The sequence below is a fragment of the Artibeus jamaicensis genome, unplaced genomic scaffold, assembly GCF_021234435.1.
Source record: "Artibeus jamaicensis isolate MK-2021 breed Jamaican fruit bat unplaced genomic scaffold, CSHL_Jam_final contig_519, whole genome shotgun sequence".
Taxonomy (NCBI): Eukaryota; Metazoa; Chordata; class Mammalia; order Chiroptera; family Phyllostomidae; genus Artibeus; species Artibeus jamaicensis.
The window spans coordinates 45,144,814-45,172,711 of NW_026521871.1; the positions used below are offsets into that span (position 1 = coordinate 45,144,814).

A 27,898-nucleotide genomic window follows, 5' to 3' on the forward strand; every position below is an offset into this window, starting at 1 on the left:
GGTAAAATATCAGAAAGAAAGAGCTTAATATCTACATTAGTAAAGAGAAAATGAATGTAGCCAGTCCTCAGATCCACTCATTTTCTTTTTTTTTTTTTTTTGAGAATGTTTTTATTTTGTTTTGATTTATTTTTTAAAGAGAGTGGAAGGGAAGGAGAAAGAGAGGTCTGAAACCCAGGTATGCGCCCTGACCAGCGACTTTTTGGTTTGCAGGCTGGTGCCCTGTCCACTGAGCCACACCTGCCAGTGCCATTCAGTTTCTTCTTACAGTCAGAATTAGTGGCCAAAACTCCACCAGTAGGCTTTAGAAATATAAACACATTTTAAGATTGGTATAAAGTGTCATTAAGAAAAAGAAATGTTTAAAATCACACAAACTGGATCCTTGTAATTTGATTTGGGGATCACATAAAAGCTTTTTGACAGTTATCTTGCTGTTTTATTTAATGAACCCTGAATCAATGAGTACTAAATTCATTCATGAAAAATGCTTATCATATAAAGAATATACTTACGCTACTGTAATGCAAGCTTCTCTAACCACCTGGGATCTGAGATCCTTAGCTGAAAGTTTAAGTGCTCCATCCAACAAGCGTAAATGTTGGAAAAAGCAATCATATTGTGCAGCTCCAGCAACAAGCAATGACCGAATTTTCTTAAGCTAAAATAAAAGAGAATTTCCATTATTGACAAAAAAGTGGCGATGAAAAAGCCAAAATTCTTAAAGCTACCTAAACCTCATTATTTGAGCGAAATTTTAAAAGTAGCGTTTCACTATATTTATATAACAATATTTAGACATTTTAACTGTATTAAATGTCTCTTAAAATAAACCTGCAACTCCCCCCAAAAAACCTCTGTCAAAGAATGTTATAAACTTGGTTATATGCATAACTGACATATGTAATGTACAAAGAGATGAGTAAATTTTAAAGTTTTAAGGACGTCCCTCTTTTATAAATTGTTGTAAAATAGACGTTTATATAAAATTTACCATTTTAACCATTTTAAAGTATACAGTTCAGTAGCATTGAGTCCAATCAGAATGTTCTGTAACCATTACCACTCTATACTAAGGAGACTATTTTTTAAAGGGTCCAATTTTGGAAACCACATTCATCAATAAGCAAAAGTACAGAAGCAGAAGGGCCAACCAAACGGAGACTGGAAGGGCCTTACAAACGGAGACTGGAGCTCTCAGAGCAGAAGAGTGTCTTCACGTGGAAGCCCTCCTCCGGCCTCCTGAGGACTCCGAGGCACTCATGTACTGCCTCAGATGTAAATATGAAAAACGCACAAACTCTGAAACATATAGCCCTTCGTCATGGCAAATACTATTTTTAAATTCATCAACTAGTTTCTCAAGGAATTTAAGCTAATATTAACTCAAAAAATACCAGACCTTTTTTAAAAAAAAATGAGTGAAAATATTTATCACGTTCAGAGACAAATATGTGAGAAAGGGAAGAATATGGCAGACAAATGGACGTACTATTGTGAATTTTTGTCGACACTATGAAAATACTGAGCATGCAGGCAAAGTGAACTGCTGCTTTGGTGAGCCTCTCAGGAGCCAAGGACAGTGCTGGTGAACAACTAGGTAGAGCCACAGAGAGGCCAGGGCCCTGAGTACCAGTGAAACTCACACTCTCCTGGTCAGTCAACAAGTAGCACAGGCAGAGGGACTAACAAACGGTGAGAGGTTCCACCTGATCAGCAAAAACAAAACTGACCCTAAATCAGAAATGCCGACTATCTCAATATATTTTCTGGAAAGAGATGTTAATTATCAGACCCTCTAGCTCACAAATATCTGAAATACAAGACAGGACTACCACTGACTATGGTATTTAAAAAGACATTTAAAAAAGAGCAAGAAAAGAAAATAAAAAATAAAAATCTTACCGCATTGGCACGTTGATCCCAGTCGTGTTTGTCATCTGACAAAATTTCCCTGATTTTATTTAATGTTTCTTCAAGTTCTCGACTAGAATAGATCTTAAAAATGCAAAATTGTAACATTAATATTTCTTACCATGAGCATCATCAAAATCATGCCCTGGGTAAAATAATCTTTCAAATAATAAGTTTATTTATTAATATTTCCCATTCTAGCACCATTTTTAAAATGGAGAATGGAAATATATTATGAACAATAATAAAGAGCTTTAATTTGTTTTCCTTACCTGTTACCCTTATGCTATTGCTCCACTCGTGAGTAACTTCAAATGTACGTTCAAAATGCATTGTCATTTAAAAACATGATGCAAATATTCTAATTAATAAAAATAGGCCTAAGTTCTCAAAGTGACTTCAGGTATATGAAATATGTAGGCATTCATATACTTATTATACAATATTGCAAAAGGACACAGTTTAAGTTGGTCTCTCCCCTGCCTCCATGCTAGACCATCACCAGGATAACTACATGCTCTGGCTCCTCTGGAGCCAACCACTGTCCAACACCATTACCCTTTCATTCACTCAGCAAATATTCATATAACAGAAATGCACTTTGTTAAGCTCTGAGGATACTATGGTGAGCAAAAACAGGCATGTTCCCTGCCTTATGCAGCTTATAACCTAGTCTAGGAGAAAAACATTAATCAAATACTATAAAATATAAAACTGCAAACAGAAAGTACCAATGAGGAGAATTATCCAGTGCTGTGAAATTCTATGTATAATGGGGTTTGAACTAGTGTTAGGAAAGTCACTCTTGAAATGAGAATAAAGGAGAGGCAAACATCATTAGGCAAAATGGAGACAGATTAGCCTTCCCTGTAGTAAGCAGCATGTGCAAAGGCTCTGTGACAGAGAGAAAATGAAAGAAGGCCAGAGTACAGGAGAAAAGAATACAAAGGGACCCAGGAAAAGAGTCAGGGACTCAGCAGAACACAATATTTCTCTACATCACAATTAGAAGTGGGCATGTGACCTAAATCAGTTCAACCAGTGAATCTCACAAAATTTACAAGATCAATGAATAATAAAGTTTGATAGTAATAAAGATTTTATTTTTATATAGTCATTTAAGGAAAAAAATTTAAAAAAATTTTTAAAGTAAAAATTTTATTTACTTATTTATTTCTTATTTTTTAGAGAGAGGAGAAGAAAGGGAGAAAGGGAGAGAAATATCAATGTGTGGTTGTCTCTTGAGTAGTTCCCACTGGAGACCTGGCCTGCAATCCAGGCATATGCCTTGACTGGGAATCGAACTGGTGAACCTTTGGTCCACAGCCTGCACTCAATCCACTAAGTTACACCAGCCAGGGCAGAAAAATCTTTTTAAAAGGACAAAAATAATTACTATATGAACAAGCACATAAGCTACAGTCATGGGAAGTGCCCATATATTGGTATCGTTACCTGAATAGAAGGGACATCTGTAAAAGCTTTTATAAAATCATCTTCATCAACTGCTCCTGCACCTCCTTCCTTAGAAGCACCTGTTAAGTAAAACAAACAAAAAACCTTACTTTTAAAGCTTATTTTTAAGCATTTTAGTTAGCATCAAGAACATGACATATATAATTCTTTTGAGCATAACTTTAAGAGACATTCCATTTCGTTAAAAAAATCTCCAACTTTCAGAGAAGTCAAGGTACTTAGTAGTGGGTTGGAAGTAAAATTCAAACTATACAAGAACAAAGCCCTCATATCCCTCATCCAATGCAATCGCAAGGACTCAAGAAATACAGGTGAAAGAATAAAAAAGCTGAACAGCAATTTTACATGATACAAAGTGTCGGTAAGTGGTGGCAAATGTGATGTAGGAGATCCACATGTGCTGCAGTGGTCAGAAGAGCAAATGTAAAAACAAATGAGAGTCTTGAAATTAAATTTACATACGCAAACAAACCTTCCATTATCACAATCAAAAAGTAATATAAGAAGTAGTTGTTTAAGAGCCAGTAATTATTTTAAAGAGCCAGTAATTACGTTATTGTCTTTCAGCTTCAAAGTCACTCTGTCATATGGGCCTGTGGTCCTGGGCCTAGGATCAAGCAACCCATTTTTTTCTGCTGAATCTAGCACTTTCCAGTTAAAACTCTGTCAATGGTGGGTGCTGGGGAGGGACTGGAAGCTGAAGGAAGAAGGGACCTACTTGCTCCTTTCTGACTGTTCCCTCTTCTTGTCAGCAAAACCCTAGAAACTCTGGTTTCACCTTGCACTTTTTCTAACACTTACTAAACCAGTTACCTCCACCCATCAGCGATACCAGTCAGCTTCACATTGTGGTCAGAAGTGTAAGTCAAGGTTCTGCAGGGTCCCTCCTCTAAAAGCCTGTGAGTTTTAATAATTTTAACCTCATTTTGTTCCTCCAGCTCTAGGGATAGGGGCTGTGTACTATAACTGCTACCTCCATGACACTTCCATGTTCTCTTTTGCATTCTTAATCCATCAATACCCATTTAACAATTTTTTATATTAAATTCTCTCCGTAAAAACATCTGTTGTGGTTTCTGTCTTCTGACTGCACCCTGGCTGACAAAAGTGGTATTAAGTTTCTAACTCTATAAATGCATTTGTTTCATGGTAACAATTCAACACATGGAACAAATTTCAACTACACAGGATGTACGCCCCAAGTGACAGTTAACAAAAAATCTCTCAATTAAAAAAATAAATAAAAAATATCTCCCCAATTAAGTTTATCATCTATCAAAGGGAATATTAATACTTCAAAAACTGTATTTGAAAAGTTAATTTCATCTTAATAAAAAAACACTCAGCATTTCCAACAGTACGTAAGCTCATCTTAAAAAAAAAAAAACGTTTGAAGATCTTTGTATGTGAGTTGACCACAGAACAGCATAACAAAGTTGTAAGGCAATAAACACTGCAAATTAAAGGCAATGACAATTTAATAAATGAAAAGAGAAATGAATGTGTGGTTGCTATAGGAAATTCAATCGTAAGAGTAAATAAATTAGTTATTACCTAAATATTGAAAAAAAATCCAATGAAACAATAAAATTCTCAGTCTCATCCCTTTGATCATTCGAAGTAACCAATTAACTAAAAGTAATTAAAGCAAAGAAACAAAAAATAAGATACCTATCACTATTAACATCAAATATTACATTCATTTACAGACCTCTTCGTAGGAGTTTATTACCTTTGACAGTGGGTCCCCTAGTGGGAGTGCAAAGCCTAGACTTTTATAATTTCTTCCCAATCTTCCACAGTTGTCTTACGTGGGCCACTAAACAAAAATTTCTTTAGAGATTTGTCCTTGTCAAGTAGTTCCTCAAAAGTTAACAGTTTTCATTTAAAAAAAAAACACCTTTGTACACTCATTGGTATATTTTGTTAATTTATATACCACTTCTTGCAAATTACTTTGTTGGAGTAACCAGAATGATCATTAGGCACACCTGAGAAGAAGCAATTGATTTTTGGAAAAAAGAAGCAATTTGTGCAGGAGACCTGCACAAATGTGCAGTAGCGAACCCAGTGAACGACCTCGGAGTGCTGAAACGTGGAGTAAGAGACAATCTCACAGAGGAATGGCAAGGCGAAGAGGAGTTCGGTATGAAGAGTTACTATAGTGTATACGCAGTTTACAAAAGTTACTGTACACAGAACAGAATGCTACCTTCACCGATTGTTAACTCACCAGCCATAGCACAGTGCCTAAAACCTTCAAGGGAATGCAGAGATTCTGAATAAATCCAAAATAAGGCCAGAAAAAAATGTGCCTCTCACTAGGGACACACATAAGAAAGTCTAACTTTGAAAATTCATTCTAATCATAATACCTTTACTATCCAGTAAATTCTGTCTTATGAGTAGGGCCAAGTAAATACTGGGTAGGAGGAAAGAAAATAGAAATGAAATGGTCTTTAAAAGTCCCACAGAAGTTGCGGAGGTGAAAGGCTACAAACAGCACTAAATGCAGCTCTATGACTATCCCAGGTGTGACAATTATGGCTCTACACCTGGACATGAACACCACCAATTTATCAAGAACTTCCATGGTTTGAGTGGTTGATCCCAATCTATCTCTTACTTTTGAGAATCACACTGTATAAACAGAGCTGCTGCTAATGGGAGTGTACTGGGTACGGGACTCTGTCAGAGCAGAGGACAGGCTGGGCTCCCCACTCCAGCCTCATCTTCTGTATGCAGTACAAGTAAACCTCCCTCTTCACTATCCTAGTTTGCCTGATGTTTCCCCTCACCTTGGTTTGTCTTACAAAGCAGAAAAAGGATTCCTGCATAGGAGAATAATCTATTAAATGAACTGCTTCATCTAGCAACCATCATTCCATTTTGATACAGTTTTAAAGTTCACCTAAAAAACACTATAAAATACAGCCCCAGCAAGGAGAATGGATACCGTAGGAAAGACAAAAACAGTAATGGGCCCTAATGTCAATACTAAAGCAAGAAAAGGAGAGCAAGTGTACATACAACAGGAGATGTATTTAGATAAAATAAGTTTGTGAGCAGGAGCACGGATAGAGGCTGGGCTGAAGGGGCAATAACGTTGGTTTCCAACTTGAGGAAAGCTCTTTCAAACAGAACTGGGTCAACAATCACACTGCAAGATATTAATAGGCTAAAACAGAACAGAAGAGCTGTGCCCAGAGCTGCCTAACTACTCTAAAAGAGAGATTGTTAATTTTTTCTGTAAAGGGCCTCACAGTAAACATTTTAGACCTTGTGGGCCATATGGTTTCTGCTGCTCTTAACTCCACCATTGTAACGCCAGTGCAGCCACAGACAATATATAAATGAATGAGCAAGGCTCTATTCAAATAAAGTTCTGTTTATGAACTCTAAAATTTGAATTTCATTTTGTTGAACTAAACTCAATAGAATGTTGCATGTCACAGTATATCTCAAAAAAAAAAAAAGAAAGAAAGACAACGCATTGAATCTAAAGATGAATCTGGAGCAAACTGAAAGCTTTGTAATACTGTCTTCCTACCCAGGAAAGTAGTATGCCCATTTACCTATGCCTTCTAAAATTTCTTTCAATAAAGTTTTATAATTAAAGAAATACTATGTTCAATAATAACTATTTTGAGGAACAAAGCAAACCAAACAAGAACAAATGAAAACCTTTTGGGAAAAGATAATATTAATGAGATATTAAAAATACTAAAATACATGGAGAACTATTCTGTGTTCGTGGAAACGAAAACTCAGTATTATAAAGTGCCCAGTCTTCCTAAGGTACTGCAGTAATAATCAAGCCTCCAATAAATTTCTTATGGCACTTGTCAAGCTGTCTCTAAAATCTGAAAGAGCAGTGAGCCACACACTGTTTGGATATACCTGAAGGAAAAGGTGGGATACTGGCCCTACCAGATACCAAGACTTACAAAGCTAGGACAATCATGACAATAAGATACTGTGCAAGGATAGATCCACTCTGAACAAAATACAAAACTCAAAAATAGACACACTAATATACGATAATATCAAACTCTGATATGTGACAAAAAAGTAATATAGATCAAAGAGGAAAACAGAAACTATTCAGTAATAATATCCTAGAATTCAACAAAGTGCTGATATAATGAATTATCACGTTTTAAAAAAGGCATTTTCTTACCAAATATTAAAACTTAAGAGTAGACATTATGATCCCCATGGGAAACCAGTACTCAAATCAAATATTGAAATAAATAATCTGAAAACCACAGAGAACAAAAAGAAGGGCTAATAAAACCACTCATAGAACATATTTGTAATACAACTAAGACAAATAATACTCCAAATTTCATTTTACAAGTTGAATTACAAATTATACTAAGGAAACAGAAACATCCAAAATCAGCAACGTCAACTGCAGCGTCCTCACTGGAGAGAAAAATCTGAGAAAACTGTATGAAAGAGGATTTCACAGTGAGGGAACACAGGCAACACACGAGACTCCCCCGGGGCCATAGGTAAGGAGTACTTCGAAGGGGGAGGTATCCTCTCCAAGCTAGGCAGAAAAAGACAATGAAAAAAAGAGAAGATAAAGATTCGACTGAGACGAAATGGCACCAAGGACTCAGCAGTGGAAAGCCCCTTTGAGCACCATTCAGTTAAAAAGCTGCATTTCACTACAGCAACAGAAGAGGGCATTTTGAACTAAGAAACTGAGTAAAATTTTCCCCCTTGGCCCCAAAGGACCACTTGTTATAAAAAAAATTCTTAGGATACTTGAATATAGAAGAGAAGTACTTAGAAGTAAGTATACAGTTTGAGAATAAATTTACAGAGAATAAGAGGGTTGAAGGAATAAGTTTAACACCTCAAAGAAATCAGACAAATCCAGAACATGAAAGACAATGCCTCAGACGCTTAAGTCAGTATTTTGGCTGTAAAAATTGGTAAGAGAACGGTTTCATACATAATATTATGGTATTTTCTCATATATGATGGTACTATGATTACAACGGAGCATGCCTTTAAGTCTTAGAAGGTGTATATTAAATATTTATGGCTGAAATGTCATAATACTTACACTTAACTTTGCAGTTGTTGAGATTAAAAATGTGTGAGGATATATCTGTATAGACAGAATTAAAACAAATGGGGCAAATTCTACTTATCTGGGTGAAATGTGTTCACTGCGTGTCAGCTTTGCTATACACTAAACATTTTTCATAATAAAGAGACTGGGAAATCACACACTTTAAGCTAGAATAGGTACAGACAATAAATAAGTCAGGGAAAAATAAAAGAAACTACATAAACTAGCCAAAACACATTCAGTCATATCTCAATTCAATGAAGTAAAGAATATTTTTTTAGTTGCATGGACATTAACTGCCCATGCATTAGAAAAATAATTTAAAATAGATGTACTGTTACCTTATACAAAAATAAATTCCAGATGTTGTGAATAAACTATTTGTAAAATAATTGTTTTAGAATAAATCAGACTGCTGTGTAAGCTTGGGACTGGACAACAGTCTTTCTTTCAAGACAAGAAATTTGCTAATCGGTAAGAAAAGGGTACATATTTCCCTAACACAACAAAACATTTTAATTTTGATGTAAAAATGCCACAAAGGAGAAAATAAGGAAATATTTACAACTTTTAACTAAATAACAAAGACCTGATATTTTTAAAACATTACAAACTGATGAGAAGACAAAACAGCCCAATTTAAAAAAATGGGCAAGTAATAATATATAAGTCATATAAGAGGATATGCTAATTCTTACTAATGAATTCAAATACTTTGAAGCTCACTAGAATATCAATTCCAAGAGGACAGGGTCTTTGTTTTTATTCAGTGACATTTCCCGAAGATTAGAGAAGTAGCAGCCAAAAAGCTTTTAGTAAGTATCTGGTGGCTGCTGGCTGGATGAATAGGTGGATGAAAAAAATGCAAACTGACAGAAAGAATCACTATTTTTACCCATCAAAATGGTAATAATTAATGAGACTGTTATATTTGGTGTTGGAAAAGGTAAAATGCCTTTATTAAAAGTAAAAACACACACAACCTATGACTGAGCAAGCTCATTAATAGGAATCTATTCTTGAGATAAGCACCAGAATTTCCAAGTATGTAAATACACAGAGATCTGCATTCCTTGTAATGACCTAAAGTTGCGAACAACCTGAATGATACTAACAGGGAAACAGTTCATTAAATTATAGTAAGACAATAATGTGGAATACTGTATACCTATTAAAAGGATGCAATAACTCATTTTAAAAATATATTTTATTGATTATGCTATTACGCTTGTCCCATCCCCCCATCATTCCCCTCCACCCTGCACACCCCCTCACCCACATTCCCCCCCTTTAGTTCATGTCCACGTCTCACAAGTTCTTTAGCTTCTTTATTTCCCATATACTATTCTTGCCTTCCCCCCTGTCTATTTTCTACCTACTATCTATGCTATTTATTCTCTGTACCCTATCCTCCTCTCTCCTCCCACTCCCGTTGCCAACCCTCCATGTGGTCTCCATTTCTGTAGTTCTGTTCCTGTTCTAGTTGTTTGCTTAGTTTGCTTTGTTTTTGTTTTAGGTGTGGTTGTTAATTACTTTGAGTTTGCTGCCTTTTTACTGTTCCTGTTTTTTATCTTCTTTTTCTTAGGTAAGTCCCTTTAACATTTCATATAATAAGGGCTTGGTGATGATGAACTCCTTTTACTTGAGCTTATCTGAGAAGCGCTTTATCTGCCCTTCCACTCTAAATGAAAGCTTTGCTGGAGAGAGCAATCTTGGTTGTAGGTCCTTGCCTTTCATGACTTGGAATACTTCTTTCTATCCCCTTCTTGCCTGCAAGGTCTCTTTTGAGAAATCAGCTGACAGTCTGATGGGAGCTCCTTTGTAGGTGACTGTCCCCTTATCTCTTGCTGCTTCAAGAATTCTCTCCTTCATTTTAATCTTGGCTAATATAATGATGATGTGCCTTGGTGTGTTCCTTCTTGGGTCCAACTTCTTTGGGACTCTCTGAGCTTCCTGGATTTCCTGAAAGTCTATTTCCTTTGCCAGACTGGGGAAGTTCTCCTTTATTATTTGTTCAAGTAAGTTTTCCACTTGTGGCTGTTCCTCTTCCCTTCTGGTACCCCTATAATTCGGATATTGGAACATTTAAAGATGTCCTGGAGATTCCTAAGCTTCTCCTCATTTTTTTGAATTCTTGTTTCTTCATTCTTTTCTGTTTGGTTGTTTCTTTCTTCCTTCTGGTCCACTCCATTGATTTGAGTCCCAATTCAAGTTTAAAACTTGAACTTTCCATATGGTCTCATTTCCTAACATGAAGCTTTGCACATAGTAGGCTTTATACAGCTATAGATAAAAATAATCTATGGAGCCTTGGCTAGTGTAGATCAGTGGATTGAGTGCAGGCTTGAGAATCAAAAGATTGAAGTTTGATTCCCAGTCAGGGCACATGCCTGGGCTGCAGGCCAGTTCCCATCAGGGGACACATGAGAGGCAACCATACATTGATATTTCTCTCCCTCTCTCTTTCCCTTCCCCTCTAAAGATAAATAAATAAAATCTTGGGAAAAAAATCTATGGAGAGATTGTATCTTCACTTTGCCTATTAATTTCAATGCACAGTCTGGCTGTTAATATATTTTCTCACTTCTCTTAAACATTCTAAATGCTTCAAAAATAAACCATGCATAATGAAGTTTCTTTATCACTTTCTCTTCATCTGAACCAGGATAAGATCATGTTTACTGACTCTACTCACTCAGAGTTAAAATCTTCTGGGTTTAGTATCCTTTAATGTCACTAGGTTAGGAAAAAAGGATTAAAACAAAACACAAAAGGTAAACTTACTTGGTTCAACAAAGTTCAAAAACAAAACATTGAGGTTTACCAGTTAAAAAATTGGATTTTGAGATTAAACAACAAATTCTGTGAGATCTATGTATGAATTCTCATAACTTTATCTGTTTAAAGAAACAACTCTTATTTTCATGAAAGGGAAAAATGAGCATCATCAGTGTAATTTGAGGAAAATGGGTATTTGGACATTCTTAAAACCCCGATCAGACATAAATGAAGTAAAGCAAATTTAAATATCTTATAGATGGATAAGTACTATTGAATTTGAAAAGGTGGTAATTACATAATTATAAGAATTAAAAGTTAAAACTAGTTCAAAATAGTCTTTGATATAAAATGGAAATGAGAGAATAATCTGCCCACTTGAATGAATGAAAGAGAACAAAAGAACTTTGAGAATTGATAATTTAGTCAATGATGTATCTCAGCCCTGGCTGGTGTGGCTCAGTGGACTGAGTGCCAGCCTGGCCAATCCCAGTCAGGGCACATGCCTGGGTCGCTGGCCAGGTTCCCAGCTGGAGGCAAGTGAGAGGCAACTAATCCACATATCTCTTACACATTAATGTTTCTCTCCCATTCTTTCTCCCTCCTTTCCCCTCCCTCTACAAAAAACAAACAAATAAATGAAAATTTTTAAGTGATGTATCTCAATAATTATATACAAGTCCCAATGACAAATCAATAACCACAGAATGTGGTACTAATTATAAACAATAATTATATCATCTAATTCAATCTTTTTTTTAAAAAGAAGAGTAGCCAAAATAACTGATATAGGAACAAAGATATTACGACTCAGAAAATAAACTTTAAATAGGCAATTACAACAAGACACTAGAAAGTATTTCTATTTGCAATGAAAAGCTACAGGTTTGCTTATTTCTAAATATTCTATTTTTCTGGGAATCATACTAGTTGAGCTTTTAGATGATAGATTTATGATAGATGAAAGGTAGTGAGCATTACTGTAGATTGTAACCTCAAAGCAACAAAATCTAGAGGAATCCTTATTCACCCAGTGAGAGTACTGTGGTGGCAGAAGGGCAGAGTTATTTTCATGCTTTGCCCTCTGATTAGATGCATGACCTTGTGCAAGTTACTTAATTTTTCCAAACTTTAGTTTGTTCATCAGTAAAGTCAGAATAAAGTATGTAACTCCAGAGAATTTGAGGTTTAAATAAAAAAATGTGTAAAAACACTCAATAATGTTTAAAAAATTGTTATCTAAAATACTAAACCAGGTACCTTCAGCAACTGTATTCCAAACCATTTTAAAAAGAAGTGTTTACCTAGATTCCTATAATGAAGTTACAATTCTCGTTCATAAAATGGACAATATAAGAGAATTTTATCTGCCCTGGCTGGTGTGGCTCAGTGATTGAGTGCCCACCCACAAATAAAAGGTTTGCCGGTTCCATTCCCAGTCTAGGGCACACGTCTGGGTTGCGAGCCAGGTCCCCATGTGCAAGAGGCAACCACACATTGTTGTTTCTCCCTCCCTCTTTCTCCCTCCCTTCTCCTCTAAAAATAAATAAATAAAATCTTTAAAAAGAGGGGGAGAGAGAGAGAATTGATTTTATCTTTATTCTAATTAGTAAAGCGCAAAGGTAACATATCAGTTTTTACTGTAATATATGTGTATGAAGCCCCGCCCCCTTTATTTAATTTTCCCTGGCTTAAAGGCCACACATTTCTAATATGAGAACAGACTGGAACACTGAGCCAAAGAACTACACACTAAAGATTAAACACAGGCCCTATTGGCTTTAATTAATTGGATAGGATACTTTGCTAAAAATAGCATACACCTCTTTAATCCTAACATATGTCTCTGGAAGAAATAAATTAAATTCTAAAACTTCAGCAGCAGATTCAGTCAGGATTCCAAAGAGGTTCACTTTATTTTTATTTTGGTAATCCTGTTTGAAAGACATTTGTTAAACTCAGTGAGCTGTGATTGGCTTATACCACTCTTATATACCTCTGCCCACCATAATACCATATGTTCATTATATACCCAGAAGTAGCAAATGAACTGCCTGGTCTGGATTACCATTATATTCTATATAAATTTATGAAAAAGAAAATGTAAACTCTAGAAACATAATCGTCAAAAAGAGAGATGGAGCAGCTTTGCCTCCAAATATTTGAAAGTATCATGTTAACAAACAATTCATCTTCCCTGCTAAGTTGTGAGGAGGCAGATTTTAATGTAATATTAAAAAATTAATTTATCTAGAATTGAAATGGGCTTCTATCCCTTCTGGAGGACACTATGACAAAAATGAAAGAATATGAAAGATCCCTACACCTTTTAATTCATTAAACTTTAGAAATTTATTCCAAGAAAATGACTGGAGATGTGCTGAAAGGTATACATAAAAGAATAAAGGCACAGTTCACAACAGAAAATACTGAAAGCAACCTACATATTATTTAGCCATGAACAGTGTTCAATTAATGACTTAAGACAATGAAAAAATGCTCAGGGTAAAATACAAGTAAGAAAAAACATATACAAAAGTACATGATGAGTGATGCCATTCTGTCCTAAGAAAATATTTGCATGTTTAAAAATAATTGGAAAAGTAACTATAAAATTAATTGGAAGAAAGTACATCATAATTTATCAGTTGATTATTTCAACATGTAGTGGTATTGCAGGTGCTTTTTGTTCCAAATTTTAATCCATGATCTCATATTACTTTAATCAGATGCTGAATAATCATCTATCAAGAATATTTTGAAAGAAATTGCCATGAATAGTGAGATACGCAACATGACTCCCAATGTCCCTTCTAATTCGAAGATTCTACAACTCCAATAAAACTTTCTACAACTAATTTAAAAATCAATGAGCCTCTGCTGAGAACAGAAAATCTGAATTAAGTTTTCAAAGAAGGACTGAAAGCCAAGAATGACATTAATTTCTGAAGGAACAACAATATCCTCTGGCTAATAGCTCTTTTCTTAGATAGAAAATGGGCAGTGAACCTGAATGAGCAGTGGCAAACAAAACAAATACAGAATGAATCCGCAATTGCCAAAAGAAGCAGAAGAAGGAAGAAGGAATGAAGGTCTTTCCTTTATTTTTACCAAAAGGGCCATTGTCTAGATGATGACATTAATCTGTGATTAATGCAATGTAGTAATTAATGACTAACAATCATGAAAGTTACCTAACATTTTTAAATCTGGTGGACCACAAGCTGGAGAAGGGCGGGGTAGCGATGGGGGCAGTGTGCATTTAGAAAAGTCTCTGTTTCTTTAAAAAGAGTATCTGATTTTATTAATTTGATTAACACCAGAATGAAGTGACGTTTTAGGTAAACTACAATCTTAATTGTCACCTAAGAAAATAAAGTAAAACATGAAAAACAGCTAATAACAAACCACCAGCTCAGACTCACAACAATATTATATATTATCACCATGCAGTTCAAATAGTATCCATTTTAAGTCAAATGAGACAGTTTCATGAAATAATTATGATAAAATCATAGATTAGAAATCTAGAATGTAAAATTAAGGAAAAACATCCCCCTTATGATAACTAAAGGTAGCAATGTTACAAAGGAACAAACCATAGTCATATACTTTTAATCAGAAAGAATATGTAATCAAAATATGTAATAGAATATGATACTGACATTTGGATGGGAATACACTCCTATAGCTGCAAACTAACAGAAAATAATTAAAATACTAAAATATAAATTACTCAAAATATTCAGAGAAATTGGTAAGACATTCTTATTTCACAGTATTTTATTTATCTATTTATTTATATGCATATACATATTTTAAGTAAATATGTATATATATTTATTCATATACATATAAGTGTATGTATACATATACCATACCACCTTTCTTGCTAGTTTTATATGACACATTAGAGATAGTTAAAATGAAATACTTATGATAGTTTTCCTATGTTCAGAATATCATGAGATTTAGGAAACAATGTTTAGTTATATAGAAAGATCAAGAGAACATAACTTACAGAACCTGATCAAAATACACAGTTTATTTCCTTTTTGTTTTTAATAAATGAATGATAGAGAAAAAACAAAAGCCCTATATATTAAAATTTTCCCAGCAGTTATCATAAATAAAAGTAATCTCTTTTCCCAAATTTAAGCATAAATGTATTAACAAAAAAAAAAGAGCGAGAAAAAGGAAAAACTGTCCTTTTAGTATTAAGTATTAACCCTTATTTGTATATGATTCATTCTATCAGAAAAAATATGGCAGGAACTAACACCTGAAAAGTACTCATGGTGTTTTAAGTAGTATATGAAAAAATACACATTTAAAAAAATTTAAAAAAATTAAAATATATAATATGCTAGAAACAGTTCTAATATGATCAAAGAATATACTATGTGCAGCATAACTGTATAAAACCTGTTTTTCCTATTTATTATTACCTAATCCACAGATCATTTTTGAGGCAATTTAACTTGACCACCACCCAATTCCTATTGTGACAAATGATTCAATATCTTCAGTATCTTCAACCATTTATTTAATATTGTAGAATTTAAGGTCCCCCTACCTAGATAAATGATTGAAATATAAAGTACACCAGTATTTCTTTAACACTACAGTATTTGAAAATTAAGAGCCAAATTTTTAAAAACCTGCTTCCTTCTTAAAAACAAACCCCCCCAAACTCCCTTAAATATCTTCCTTTAAAAATGACATCTAAAAAATAAATCTGCTCAAGAAAACACTATTCACATATGTTCTGACAGAAAAAAGCAATATACAATATTTTAAACATTTCAAAAAGGCAGCCTTCTTCTGCGTGCTGCAAGACTCTAGATCTGCAATCATGCTGCAGTCATGAATAAACATGTTCCTCCGAAGTTCTAAGTACGTGTAGCCATATCAAGGACACATCGGATTTGAAATGGATTTACATTACCTCCAACTTTAGGGCCACCTGCTGAACCAGGCTTCCTTGCACTGTTGACAGGATTTCCGGATGCTTTAGGTGCAGGAACCTTGAAGGCTGAAGAAGCTGATGATGGCCTATTTCCATCCACTGATTCTTCATCATCAAAGCTTTTATCTGTACAAAGCATTAGGAAAATGTATTTTAAGAGAACCAAGCTATGCTCCATTTTCCTTAATACTCAAAAATCAAATAAGCTATATAAAATCATTAACTTTGAGATATAAAATAAAGCTCCTTTGAATAGGTATTTATATATTCTCTAATACTATATAAAATAACCCAGTGTAATTTAAAATCAGATTGTAATATTATCATATTTGTTCCCTATATCTATAAAGTCAAAACATAAAACCAAACATATTAACTCTAAAGATAAAAAAGGATTTTTCTTTTTTTTTTGCTGCTCATATAAGCATTTTCTGCCAGCTCCTCCCATAGTGCATCTTCCAGCACACCCTGCCTTATGCCTTACACCCAGATTCTGCAACTTACAATCACAGATCCGCTTGCAAATCAGTCGCCTCATTCCTCTGAAAGCTCTTAATTTTCCTCCCCCTAGGATGCTCCCAATGGTTCACATGGCCAAATACAGTAGATGTGATACTAATCAAAGATTCTATCAAAAATAGATAGAAACAACCACAGAACCACCACTGAGGTTTGTGCCGGCATTTTTCTTTCTCTTCCCTGCCCTAGGTACTGTAACAGCCAATCAGCTACAAGGTGACATCATCTTATGGCAGCTACTGCCAGATGAAAGGTAAAAATTCTCCATGTATTTAAAAAATTCTCTATGCAGCTGCAATCTTAATTCTGCAATTGTATTAAAATTTCAAAGACATTCAATACTAAAGATTTATAAGCCTAAATCTGTAGTCTCTTATTGAGCTCACATATAAATGTATACAAATAAGAAATAAGGTTTTATGCAATATGCATTCTGCTGGTGTGCTTATTATTGCATCAGTAAAACATGGAATATCACAGTGCTCATTAGTGTGCATAATTAACTCTGAAATCTAACAATTTGCTGTTTATTTAGGTTGCAGAAAACAAACTGAACAATTTGTTCTCATAAATGACTCTATAATACTGTATAAAGCTCCTTTTAGAATATTTATGAATGACCATACAAGTATCATCTCCTTGTATAAAATGAAACACCCTATCTCCACCCCTACCCCCATCCACACAAGATGTATGCATCTCACTCGTCTGAGAAGTTGGTTTTCACTAGGACCCTGCACAATCCAACCACGACAAACAAGATGGGCGAGGCAGAAGCAGCAGCTGTACTACAGGCTTCAGATCAATACACCGGAATCTTTTCCTTTCAATATGCTTCCCTTACCTATGCAAATACCCAAATCATAGGAGAATAATCATTCCTACAATATTAAATATATATATTTCCTACATATATGTATTTAAAGGAAATACACCACATGACTGTTAAAAGACTTTAAGTAAAAACAAGAGAATCAAATGCACTAATATACAGCCACATTCCATCTCAGCAAGTGTTTTTCTTAAATAGCACAACTTGTAGGAAAAAAAGTATCATCTAGTGAAGAAAATATATTTCTTTCTTAGCATAGCACTGTAAGGGAGTCACAGTTTGGATCACTTAAAACCTTTGCTCCATGTAGACTGCTATGTTAAAAACACTAATACAATTCCAAATAAAGTTTCTTTTTGTCATCACCATGTAAAAATGTAGCTAAGAGAGTAGACATACAAATCTACAGAAAGATGAGAACTGAATAACTGAGTAGCCAGAAGTTCCCATGGAAACTGTTCTGTTCCTACAAACACACAAGAATTGAAAAGAGTAAATGTCTCTACTATTTAAAAAAATTAACTCTTAGCATTCTCAAACTACTAAGAAATTAGTTTTTAACTTCTTATTAAAGTAAGGCAGAGAAAAGCACACAAATCATGACTATGCAGCTTCAATGAATTTTCACAAAATGGACATTCCGGTATAACCAGTCTCCAGAGCAACAGATCACTGTAAGCATCCTGTGAGCACCCCCACCAAACCCCCCAAACTCACAAGTTCCTACGAAAGCTAACTGGTCTTGACTTTTAACACCGTAAGTTGGTCTTGCCCATTTGTGAACTTCAAATAAAAGTAATTATACAATAGGTACTCTGATACCTGGCTTCTTTTCACTCAATATGATATGTGGAAGATTCATTTTCATTGTTTACAGTTTTCTAGTAGATGAGTGTACCACAATGGTACATTGGTACCATAATATATACAATGGTATATTATTAATATCCATTCTATTGTTGATGGACATTTGAGCTGTTGCCAGTTTGAGATTATTATAAATTAGTACTCATAAGAGGTAAGGCAAACAAAGTCAAAGAGTTCTAAGGCTTTTTACCATTATTGTGGAAGTAGTCACCTTCCCTGGGTATGGTAATTTATTTTAGATTGTAGTTAAGTCAAAGATATATTGCAGTATAACCTTTAGAGCACTGGTACTCAAAATGTGGTCCACGACCAGCAGCTGAGCATCACCTAGCAATATGTCAGAAATGCAAATTCTCAGATGCTACTGGAGATCTACTGAATCAGAAACTCTGGAGATAGGGGCCCAGCAATCCGTGTATTAACAAGTCTTAATAGTGATTCTCACGCATGATCAAATGTAACAGCCACTGTCCTACAGTAGGGGTTGGCAAACTTCATCTATAAGGGCCATATGATAAATATTTTAGGCTTACAAACCATATGTGTATAGGTTTCAGTGCAACTACTCAATTATACCCAAATAGTGCCAAAGCAGTGAACAAATGGGTGTGACTGTGTTTCAATAAAATTTTATGTACAAAACAGAAGGGCATCTGGATTTGGCCCGAAAGCAATAATTTGCCAATCCCAGCTCTAGAGAGACCACTAAAATAAAAGTAAATGTATACGTAAATAAACTAATAAAAAACTGAAATAAAAAAAATTGATTAACTAAAAAGCAGCATGAATGGAGACAAAAGGAAAGAAAGCTAAAACAAATGGATAAAATAATAAAGTGGCAAAAAATAAAACCAAACACGTCAATAATTACCTTAAATATAAATAAACTAAATATTCCAAGTAAAACACCAGGATAGAATGTTTAAAACAGGCTGCTTAAATAAAATATACTTTACATATAAGATCATATTAAAATAAAAATAAAAATGATAGAGACAGACCAACGCACACAAACCAAAAGAAATCTGGTACAGTTATATGAACTTCATACAAAGCAACCTAAAGAAGCATTACTAGAAATAAAGAGACTTAACAATGATAGAGGCATAAATCCAAAACACCAAATCCGAACATTAAATTTTTAGAAACCAGTAACACAGCTTCAAACATCTGAAGTAAAAAAGTGAAAAACTAAAAAGAAAAATAGGCAAATCTACAACCATAGAGGGAAATAAATTTTTACCCACTTCCCATAAAGTTATATCCTTTTGGACTAGAAGCTAAAAGAGTTCATAAACTATATCATCACAAGTCCCCAATTAAAAATAGCTTGTAATTTATTTAGAGGTTAGAAGTATGCTAGGCTTAAAAATATTTTTATGTCTTATCTTTTAATGTATTAAATATCAAGTCTGTACTAAATCTCAGATACTTATTTATTTTTATAATCTACATACTAAAATAAATCTGTATTATTTTGAGGTAGGGTTGAGGTATACACTATAAGAATTATTCCTTTTATTGAAAATATTTTCTTTTTTCTTGTTGTTCTAGTACAGTTGTCTCCGTTTTCCTCACACCACTCCCCCCACCCCAGCCATCCCCACCTCCCACCCTCAACCCTACCCCTCACTGGGTCGGATTGAGGGTGTTTTGTCTATGTGTCCTCCATACATGTTCCTAGCAACTACAAAATACCAGAACAAATCAGTTCTATTTCTTCCTAGCACCTCTCATTTCCTGAAATAGATACTTTTATGAGCGAACTAAAAGCTGGACTGAAGTGGGCAGAACTTTTTATTTATGCTAGAACCCCATTACCTACAACAATTCCAAGATAACTATCATAGCTAACTCTTCTTCCTGGTTCCTACCCTTGCCCCCACCCTCTCATTTTTTCACAACAGAATGTGTCCTGAGTTGAACAAAGAGTCACGTCACATCACTGCTCAAAATCCTCCTCTGACTCCACAAAAAGGCCTACCAGTGCTCCAAGATCTATAGGTTTCTACAACTACACCTTCTATTCACTCTCCATCTTTCTCTCCAACCCAATCTCTTTGCTTGTGACTCATATCAAGGTCTGTACGCTTGTTCCCTTTGCCTGATTCTCCCTCTTAGCCACACTGTTTACGCAGCTCCTTCAAATCTTGACTCTCTACTACTTTCTCAAACTGACCATCTCTGGTCACTAAAACTGTAAACTTTCCAAAATTCTGATACTACTATATATCTATCACCACCTATCTGTATACCACCACCCTCTTTTTTTTCTTAGCACTTACCATTTATATATTTTACTTATTCCTCTCTGCCCACTGAAACATATTGTCTATTAGAGTGAGAATTTTTGTCTATTTTGCCAACTCCCATATCTCCAACATGCGGACATGCTCGGAATGGCACATTACATAGTACAGAGACTTTGGTCTCCAGGAAAAGCATTAGTATTACTTGAAACGCAACTCCTAAGGTAAACAAACTATACCAGTGGATAAAATGTACATTTAAAAATATCTCATGAGAAAACAATAAATACCGGACATAGCAGTAAGAAATAGAATAAAACTGCTATATTTGAACTGCTATTCTGAATGCTTATGGGGCAAAGGGAACAAAATTCAAAACCCACATAAGATGCAGACTCTAACAGGAGAGTCCTCCCACCAAAAGCCGGTTAACCAAATGTGCACACAGCTGCCCTTGGACAACATGAGTTTGAAATGCACTGGTCCATTTACATGAGGATTTTAAAAAATAAATACCTGTACTGTTTAGATCTGTACTTGGGAGTCCACAGATGCGGAAGGCTACTGTATGCATTGATCTACACCATTTTATGTAGAAAACTTCGGTATCCATGGGGGGTCCTAGACCTAATCCTCCCTGGACACTTGAGGATAGTGATGTTTGGGGGAGTCAAAGGTTATATCCACATTTTCAACTACATGGGGGGGAGTACAGTTGTTCAAGGGTTAATTGTACTTTCAAGGTTAAAGTGAACCATGAGTAAGCCCTTAATTTCTTATAGTCTTTTATTCTTTTCAAACTCTTCTGAAAAGAGGACAACAGAAAAGTCGATCAAGTGTTGTACTTCATTTAGGTCAAATGCTTTGAACAGTCAAGACACTCAAGCTCTTAAACTTGGTAGGTCGACACTTGTGGTACTCCCAAGCAACAGCCAAAGGAAATCCAAAACCTTCCTAGAAAAAATTCTCTGGCCTCACATTATTTGCAAAATAATTTTCAAAGGTCACTCAGCATGAGAGGAAACAAGACACCACAAGCAAGAATACTTAGAAAAAAGACAATAGGAACAGATCCACTTTAAATCCTAAAGTCGTCAAGCAGAGACCATAAAATATCTATACTTAGAAGCTTTTACAAGGGAAGCTTGAAAGTAACTTCTGCGATGAGAAAATTATTAAACGGTGACATTGATTTCTTTAAAACAATCAAGCAGAACTTCTAGAAATAAAAATAACTGAAATTTAAACTCAGTGGGCAGGCACAACAGAAGATTAGACACAGCTAAACGGGTCATTGGTGAATTGCAAAATAAATCAGAAAAAAAATTACCTAGGATCCACATAGTAGGTGCTTTAATATTTACAGAATAAACAAAAAAGGATCAAATACAGAAAGTAACCTATAAATTATAGTTATGTAGACACCTCTGTTCTCACTTGCATGTTTCACAAAAAGAGGTTTGGTGCAGAAACAGAACAAGATGAATGTATTAAGAAGTACTAGAGAATACAAACTAATCGCATCAGCAGGCTGTAGTGGTTATGTGCATGATGGAGTGAAACAGAAGGAGAAGGCCGGATAAGAGGAAAAATGTGGAGGGGTTGGAGGAGACACAGACATAGGAGAAGGAGATGATGGAAGAGGAGAAAGGGAAGGTGGGGAGGAAGAAGAAATAATGACAGGGAGGAGGAGATGGAGGAAGAAATGGAGAAGAAATGGAGGAGAAGGGGAGGAGGAGGAAGACAGAGGAATGGAAGAAGAAATGGAAGAGGAGAAAGGAGGAAGAAAGGAGAAGAGAAGGGAGAGGAGAAGGCCAGGGAGAAAGTGAGGGAGGAGTGAAAAAGCCCCAACAGGCTAAGTAAGCCTTTATCTTACTGCTGCCTCCACATCACACTAGGCCTGTCCTCAGTAAGCACTGACCAACGCAGTCCTCAATTCCCTAATTCATCCAGCAGCAAAACCTCACGATGTGAACTCTGTGTTTGGCAAAACGTAGTGTGAACTGACGTAAGGTTATTCATTATCTATATTTCACTTACTGCAAAAAATACCAGAGTGCTGGAGTTACAAGGTACAGCACCAAATGTAGTTGAGGTTGCTATACAATGTGTGGTAAATCATATTACTTCTCTAAAGTCTGACATGTTCTGAACTCCAAAATACAGTGTTCCCAAGATTCAGGTAAAAAATTTTAATTTGTATTGCCATTATCAAGTCCCTTCCTTTTTCCCTTCAAAGAAAAGCCATATACATATTCAAATAGCTATTCAAACTTTCCGCTTCACTTTTACGCATACATGTATTCCAAAACATGAAATTTCTACTTCTGAATTAATATCAAAGATGAAAAACTGCTCCATCTTAAAGGGTAAACAAAAGAGCAGACCAAAACTTTACCATGTGTCATTAAAAAAAAACTTTTTGTGTGAATTCTCCTCAGCGAACCAGGCAAGCAGTTCAGTAGGAAGAACACACACTATGATGGATATTCATGTATAAAACAGACTCTGCCTCATATTAAGTTGTTTCTTACACCAAAGTTCCTCTTTTCACTCGAAGCTATATCCTTCCTTATTCTAATTAAAACAATGAGCAACAGGACTCTGGATTTCTGAACTGTTTCATAGTCCTGTATACCCAGCAATGATCACGGTTATATCGAACAGCAAAATTAGGAACTTAAACCAGGAAACAATAATCCCTGTAAGGTATATGTCATTGTATCTCAGAAAACTCAGACAAACTCTGGTCGTCTGCACCTCCCACTCTGCTTTTACAGTAGGATACTCTCCTTGGCCTTCCTCTGACCTGGAAGGTCCCCGTTGCTCAGTTCCTCCCTCCTTCAATTCACCCAGCCATTAAATGTTAAATATCCTCCTCCCCAGGATACACACTTCTAAAGGGCTTCACCCACTGTTAATAGTTTTCAACAGCTTCTATATGCTGACAATTATCAAATATTTGTTGCCAGTCTAAACCATATTTCGATTTCAGACCCATATATTCAATTGCGTACTAGAAGTCTCCCCCATGAATATCTGAAATGCATCTCTAATTTAACAAAGGTAACCTAACACCAACACCATCTTCAAACCTATTCTCCCTGTGCTGGTAAATGATATCACTGTCTAGTCAGCTCAAGGTCGAAACCTGGCAGCCTCATTCCAAATTCTCTCCTCTAGCATTAATGGATCATCTACCAATAGTTCTTTGTCTGTAACTCCAAGTTTTATACACCTATTTCTCTTTACTTCTGCTGCCACTCCTAACATCAGGCCAGTATCACCTCTGTCTATATTGCTGCATCTTCTTAACTAGTCTCCTTGCTTCCATTCTTGACTTTCTAAACCACAAAGTAAACAATGCAATCCTCTAAAAGATATAATTTGGATCAAAGGCCGCTGAAACTGTTAAGTGAAAGACTGATAGGGAACTTTATATGAGGCTTATAACACCCATTATTCAATATTAATACCACAAAGAAATACATCCAGACAAAAAATATACAATAACCCCTACAAAAATTTGAATCAAAAGAAAAAAACAAGAAACAGAAACAAAAAAAATCAGACCCGGTTCTGATGAAGACATTAGCAAAATTTTTAATTTTCAGGAATACAGGGGACATGAAAACAGGGGACATTAAAAAACAAAACAAAACAAAACAAAACAAAAAAACAAAACATTTTCAGGGGACATTAAAAAACAAAAACATAAAACCACCATAGCAATGCAATCAACAAAATCTAGTACGTGGAAAAGCTTTATCTGATGGATGTGTTTTCCCTCAACAAATAAATGGTGAGAGGAGAAAAAAACGATTGCCTTAAATGAATAAAGCCTTTAGAGGTATATCAACCAACTGCAATGGATCTTGTTTGAAACCCATTTCAAAATGTAAAAAGATATTTATGAAATAACGAAGCATATAGTCACAGGCATACACACACATCCCAGTACGGCAAGACAGTAGGACCGGGGAAGAGAGGTAGGAGGACTGATGAATAAAAACAGGCTATGTACTGATGATTTCTTGAAGCTGGATACTGGGTGGTAATGGAAATTTATCATAATATTCTCTAGTTCTGGGTATGTTTGAAATTTCTCCTTAATAAATGTAGTTTGAGTCACTTTATTCTCTTCCTTAAAACCCTGCAATGGAACCACAATAAAATAAGTAACATCATATGAGTGAAGAAAATGAGGTGGGGCAGAGTGCAAATAAAAAACGATAGAAGGATTTTGAACCATAACACCATGGCAAAGGTGAACTTAGAATTCTCAAAAGCGACTAAAACAGCAGAGAGAACTGACCTACCTTGGACAATGACAGAGAAGTGATCATTTCTAAGCCAGAAAGTACAGGAATGATTAGCAAGAAACAACGGAAAACCTGTGGAATAATTTTATCATTAAGCTCTTTTCACCTCCAACTCAGGGAGCTCGGTATTTTACATACAGGTGTGTATTTTACATACAGGTGTGTGTGCATGCTTACCTGTGTGCACATACACACACACACACACAATTCTGTAAAACTGCAGCCACCAGAAAAGCAAATACAAAGTTCCTGGAACCATTTGAGCTTTTATTTGACAAAATTAAAATTAAAATTAAAAGAAGGACTCGATGAGAGTCCAGGAAACCTCCCAGAATGTAGAATAAAAGAGAAAGATGTAAAACTTAGAAGACAGACAAAAAAGACACAGCAAATCAACCCAGGAACTTTAATATCTGACTAGTAACAACCCCATAAGGACAGACTAAAGTTAATAATAAAGGGTAGAAACTTATCGACAAAATAGTAAGATTTCCCAGAGCTAAAATGAAAATATCTCAGTAAAATGACCTGAAATTGAAAATAAAAATCAAAACGGCCAAATTTTTAAAAAAGATTTTATCTATTTATGTTTATTTATTTTAGTGAGAGAGGGAAGAAGGGAGAGAGAGGGGGAGAGAAGCATCCACTGGTTGCCTCTCACATGCCTCTAACCTGGAGACCTGGTCCACAATCCAGGCATGTGCCCCAACTGGGAATCGAACCAGTGACCTTTTAGATGGCAGGCCTGCCCTCAATCCACTGAGACCCAACAGCCAGGGCAACAATGGCCAAATTTTAATATTTACTTGAACATGCTGTGTTCTCAGCAGCAGTCTTAAAAGTGAAACTATTTTATTTATAAAAAAGTCCATTTCATACAAAGTTTAAAAGAGGCCAAAAATTTGATTAAGTCTCTTAAAAATTCTAAGTAGGTATTAACTAGTTAAAACATATTAGAAGACATTTACTCTTTTCTTTAAAGGGGTTCTTTAAAAATTTAAGAACTTCAATAGTTTAATGAAGGGGCAAATGCAATTTAGACCATTATGTCGTATTAATAAAACTAGCATATGTGATGAAAGTATAATATCACACTAAATAATAAATGCAGCTCTAAAAAATATGCAGCTCTTATTATAAGGTTTATTTAGAAGCTTTGCAAAATCTAGTCATTTCAGGTAAATTTTTCTGACAGCTAAAGGCTGGTCATAATAGCTGTCAAGAACATTAACTATACCATTCTACAAAGAAACAATGTAAACCTTTTCTTGAAGATTCAGGTTCATTAGCCAAATCATGATGAAGGATATGCTGCTACTGGTATCAAACACCTTGTACCCAGGCTCCGCTTCAAGATCACTAAGATTTTCAATCTTAGTGCCCACTACCTTCAGCCTATACTGTTGCTAAATGCTCTGTCTTTTGTCCACTGTAATTTACTTTTCCTCCTTACAGACTTTTCCCCCCTTATCACTGCTCCTAAAATAAAAGTTTGCCAGTAAGTTAGAGTTGCTTTCTTTCAGTGACTTAAATTACCCAAGCACAGAATATTCTAGGGTATGGAAGAGAAATATTCAGCATAATTTCTTCCTGTTGTTCCCTACCCCCAACACAAATAGTTTTATGTCAATCTGGAGTAGTCCCAAAAGGCTTAGCTCAAGAAAGCTGAAGTTATATCATCACATGTATAAATTTTTTTAAAAGATTCATATTTGAAATAATAAACTATGTTGAAATGTTAAAAGTTTACAAATAGTGCACTGGCTGGTGTGGCTCAGTTGGTTGGAGTGTCTTCCCATAAACAGAAAAGGATGCAGGTTCAGTCCCCCATCGGAGCATGTGTGAGAAGCAATCAATTGATGTTTCTCTCCCTCTTTCTCTAGCTCTTCCCCTCTCTCTAAAATCAATAAGCATGTCTTTGGGTAAGGATACAAGAAGAAAAAAGAGTTTATAAACAGTCTATCTGCAACAAAAACTTGTTCTTTCCAGCCACCCTGCAGCATAACAACAAAAGGCCAAATTCCTCTCCTGAGCTTTTGACGCAGCTTGCAGGGCTCAGAGCCACATAATAATCCTACAGGTTTTTAACTCCACCAGGTTTGACTGCCCATCATTACCTCACAATCTTCTGACTGCTCAGTTTTATACTCCTGGGTAAGTACAGATACAAGTAAACAGAAAAGTACCAGAAACTCTTAAACTGATAGTCTTCACAGTATTTCATGAAACCAAGTTTAATAGATAATAGATTAATAACCAGAATATATAAAGAGCAACTATAAATAAGCAACAAAAAAGTCAAATAACCCAAAAATCACCTAGGGCAATTTAGCAGACAATCTACATAAAAGGAAATACAAATAAACAAATGTATAAAAATGATTAACCTTATTAGAAAGCAAAGATGTTTTCAAAAGGGTGTGATTACTTTTCACTCATCTGATAGGCAAATTTTTAAAAGATTAGTAACAACAAAACCTGAAAAGAATAGAGGACTGTTAGTGGTAAGTGGTAAAGCCTCTTTTGGAGGAAAATTAACTATAGCTAATGTAATTTGAAATAAATAAAAACTCTGATCCAGAAATTCTACTTCTGGACTATTTTAAGAAATATATATATGTGTGGGTATTTGTATATATATACACACATATTATGTTTTGCACAAAGGTGTTTTGTCAGAATTGTTTAGAAAAATCATGTGATTAAACTATCTAAAATTCCATAAAAGATGATTATGATACATCCATACTACGGAATTCTAAGCAACAGTTCGAACAAATGAGGCAGTTATACATGACTACATTAAAATCTCTATAGCATATTGAGTACATAGCAAATAGCAAATATACATTCAGAACCATACAGTTTATGTAAACTCAGTAA

General features: G+C 35.1%; 1 protein-coding gene across 13 annotated transcripts in view; it reads right to left on the reverse strand.

Annotated features, from left to right (window-relative positions):
• CLASP2 (cytoplasmic linker associated protein 2) overlaps positions 1–27,898 on the reverse strand; it is a 158,989-nt gene that overhangs the window by 88,672 nt on the left and 42,419 nt on the right. For all 13 annotated transcript variants that reach the window (XM_053669047.1, XM_053669050.1, XM_053669048.1 and 10 more), the window contains 4 exons: positions 16,206–16,352; positions 3,370–3,449; positions 1,906–1,998; positions 516–661 (listed from right to left, as the gene is read on the reverse strand). In XM_053669047.1, coding sequence (XP_053525022.1) covers positions 516–661; positions 1,906–1,998; positions 3,370–3,449; positions 16,206–16,352 — 466 coding nt within the window. The remainder of the gene's footprint in view (positions 1–515; positions 662–1,905; positions 1,999–3,369; positions 3,450–16,205; positions 16,353–27,898) is intronic.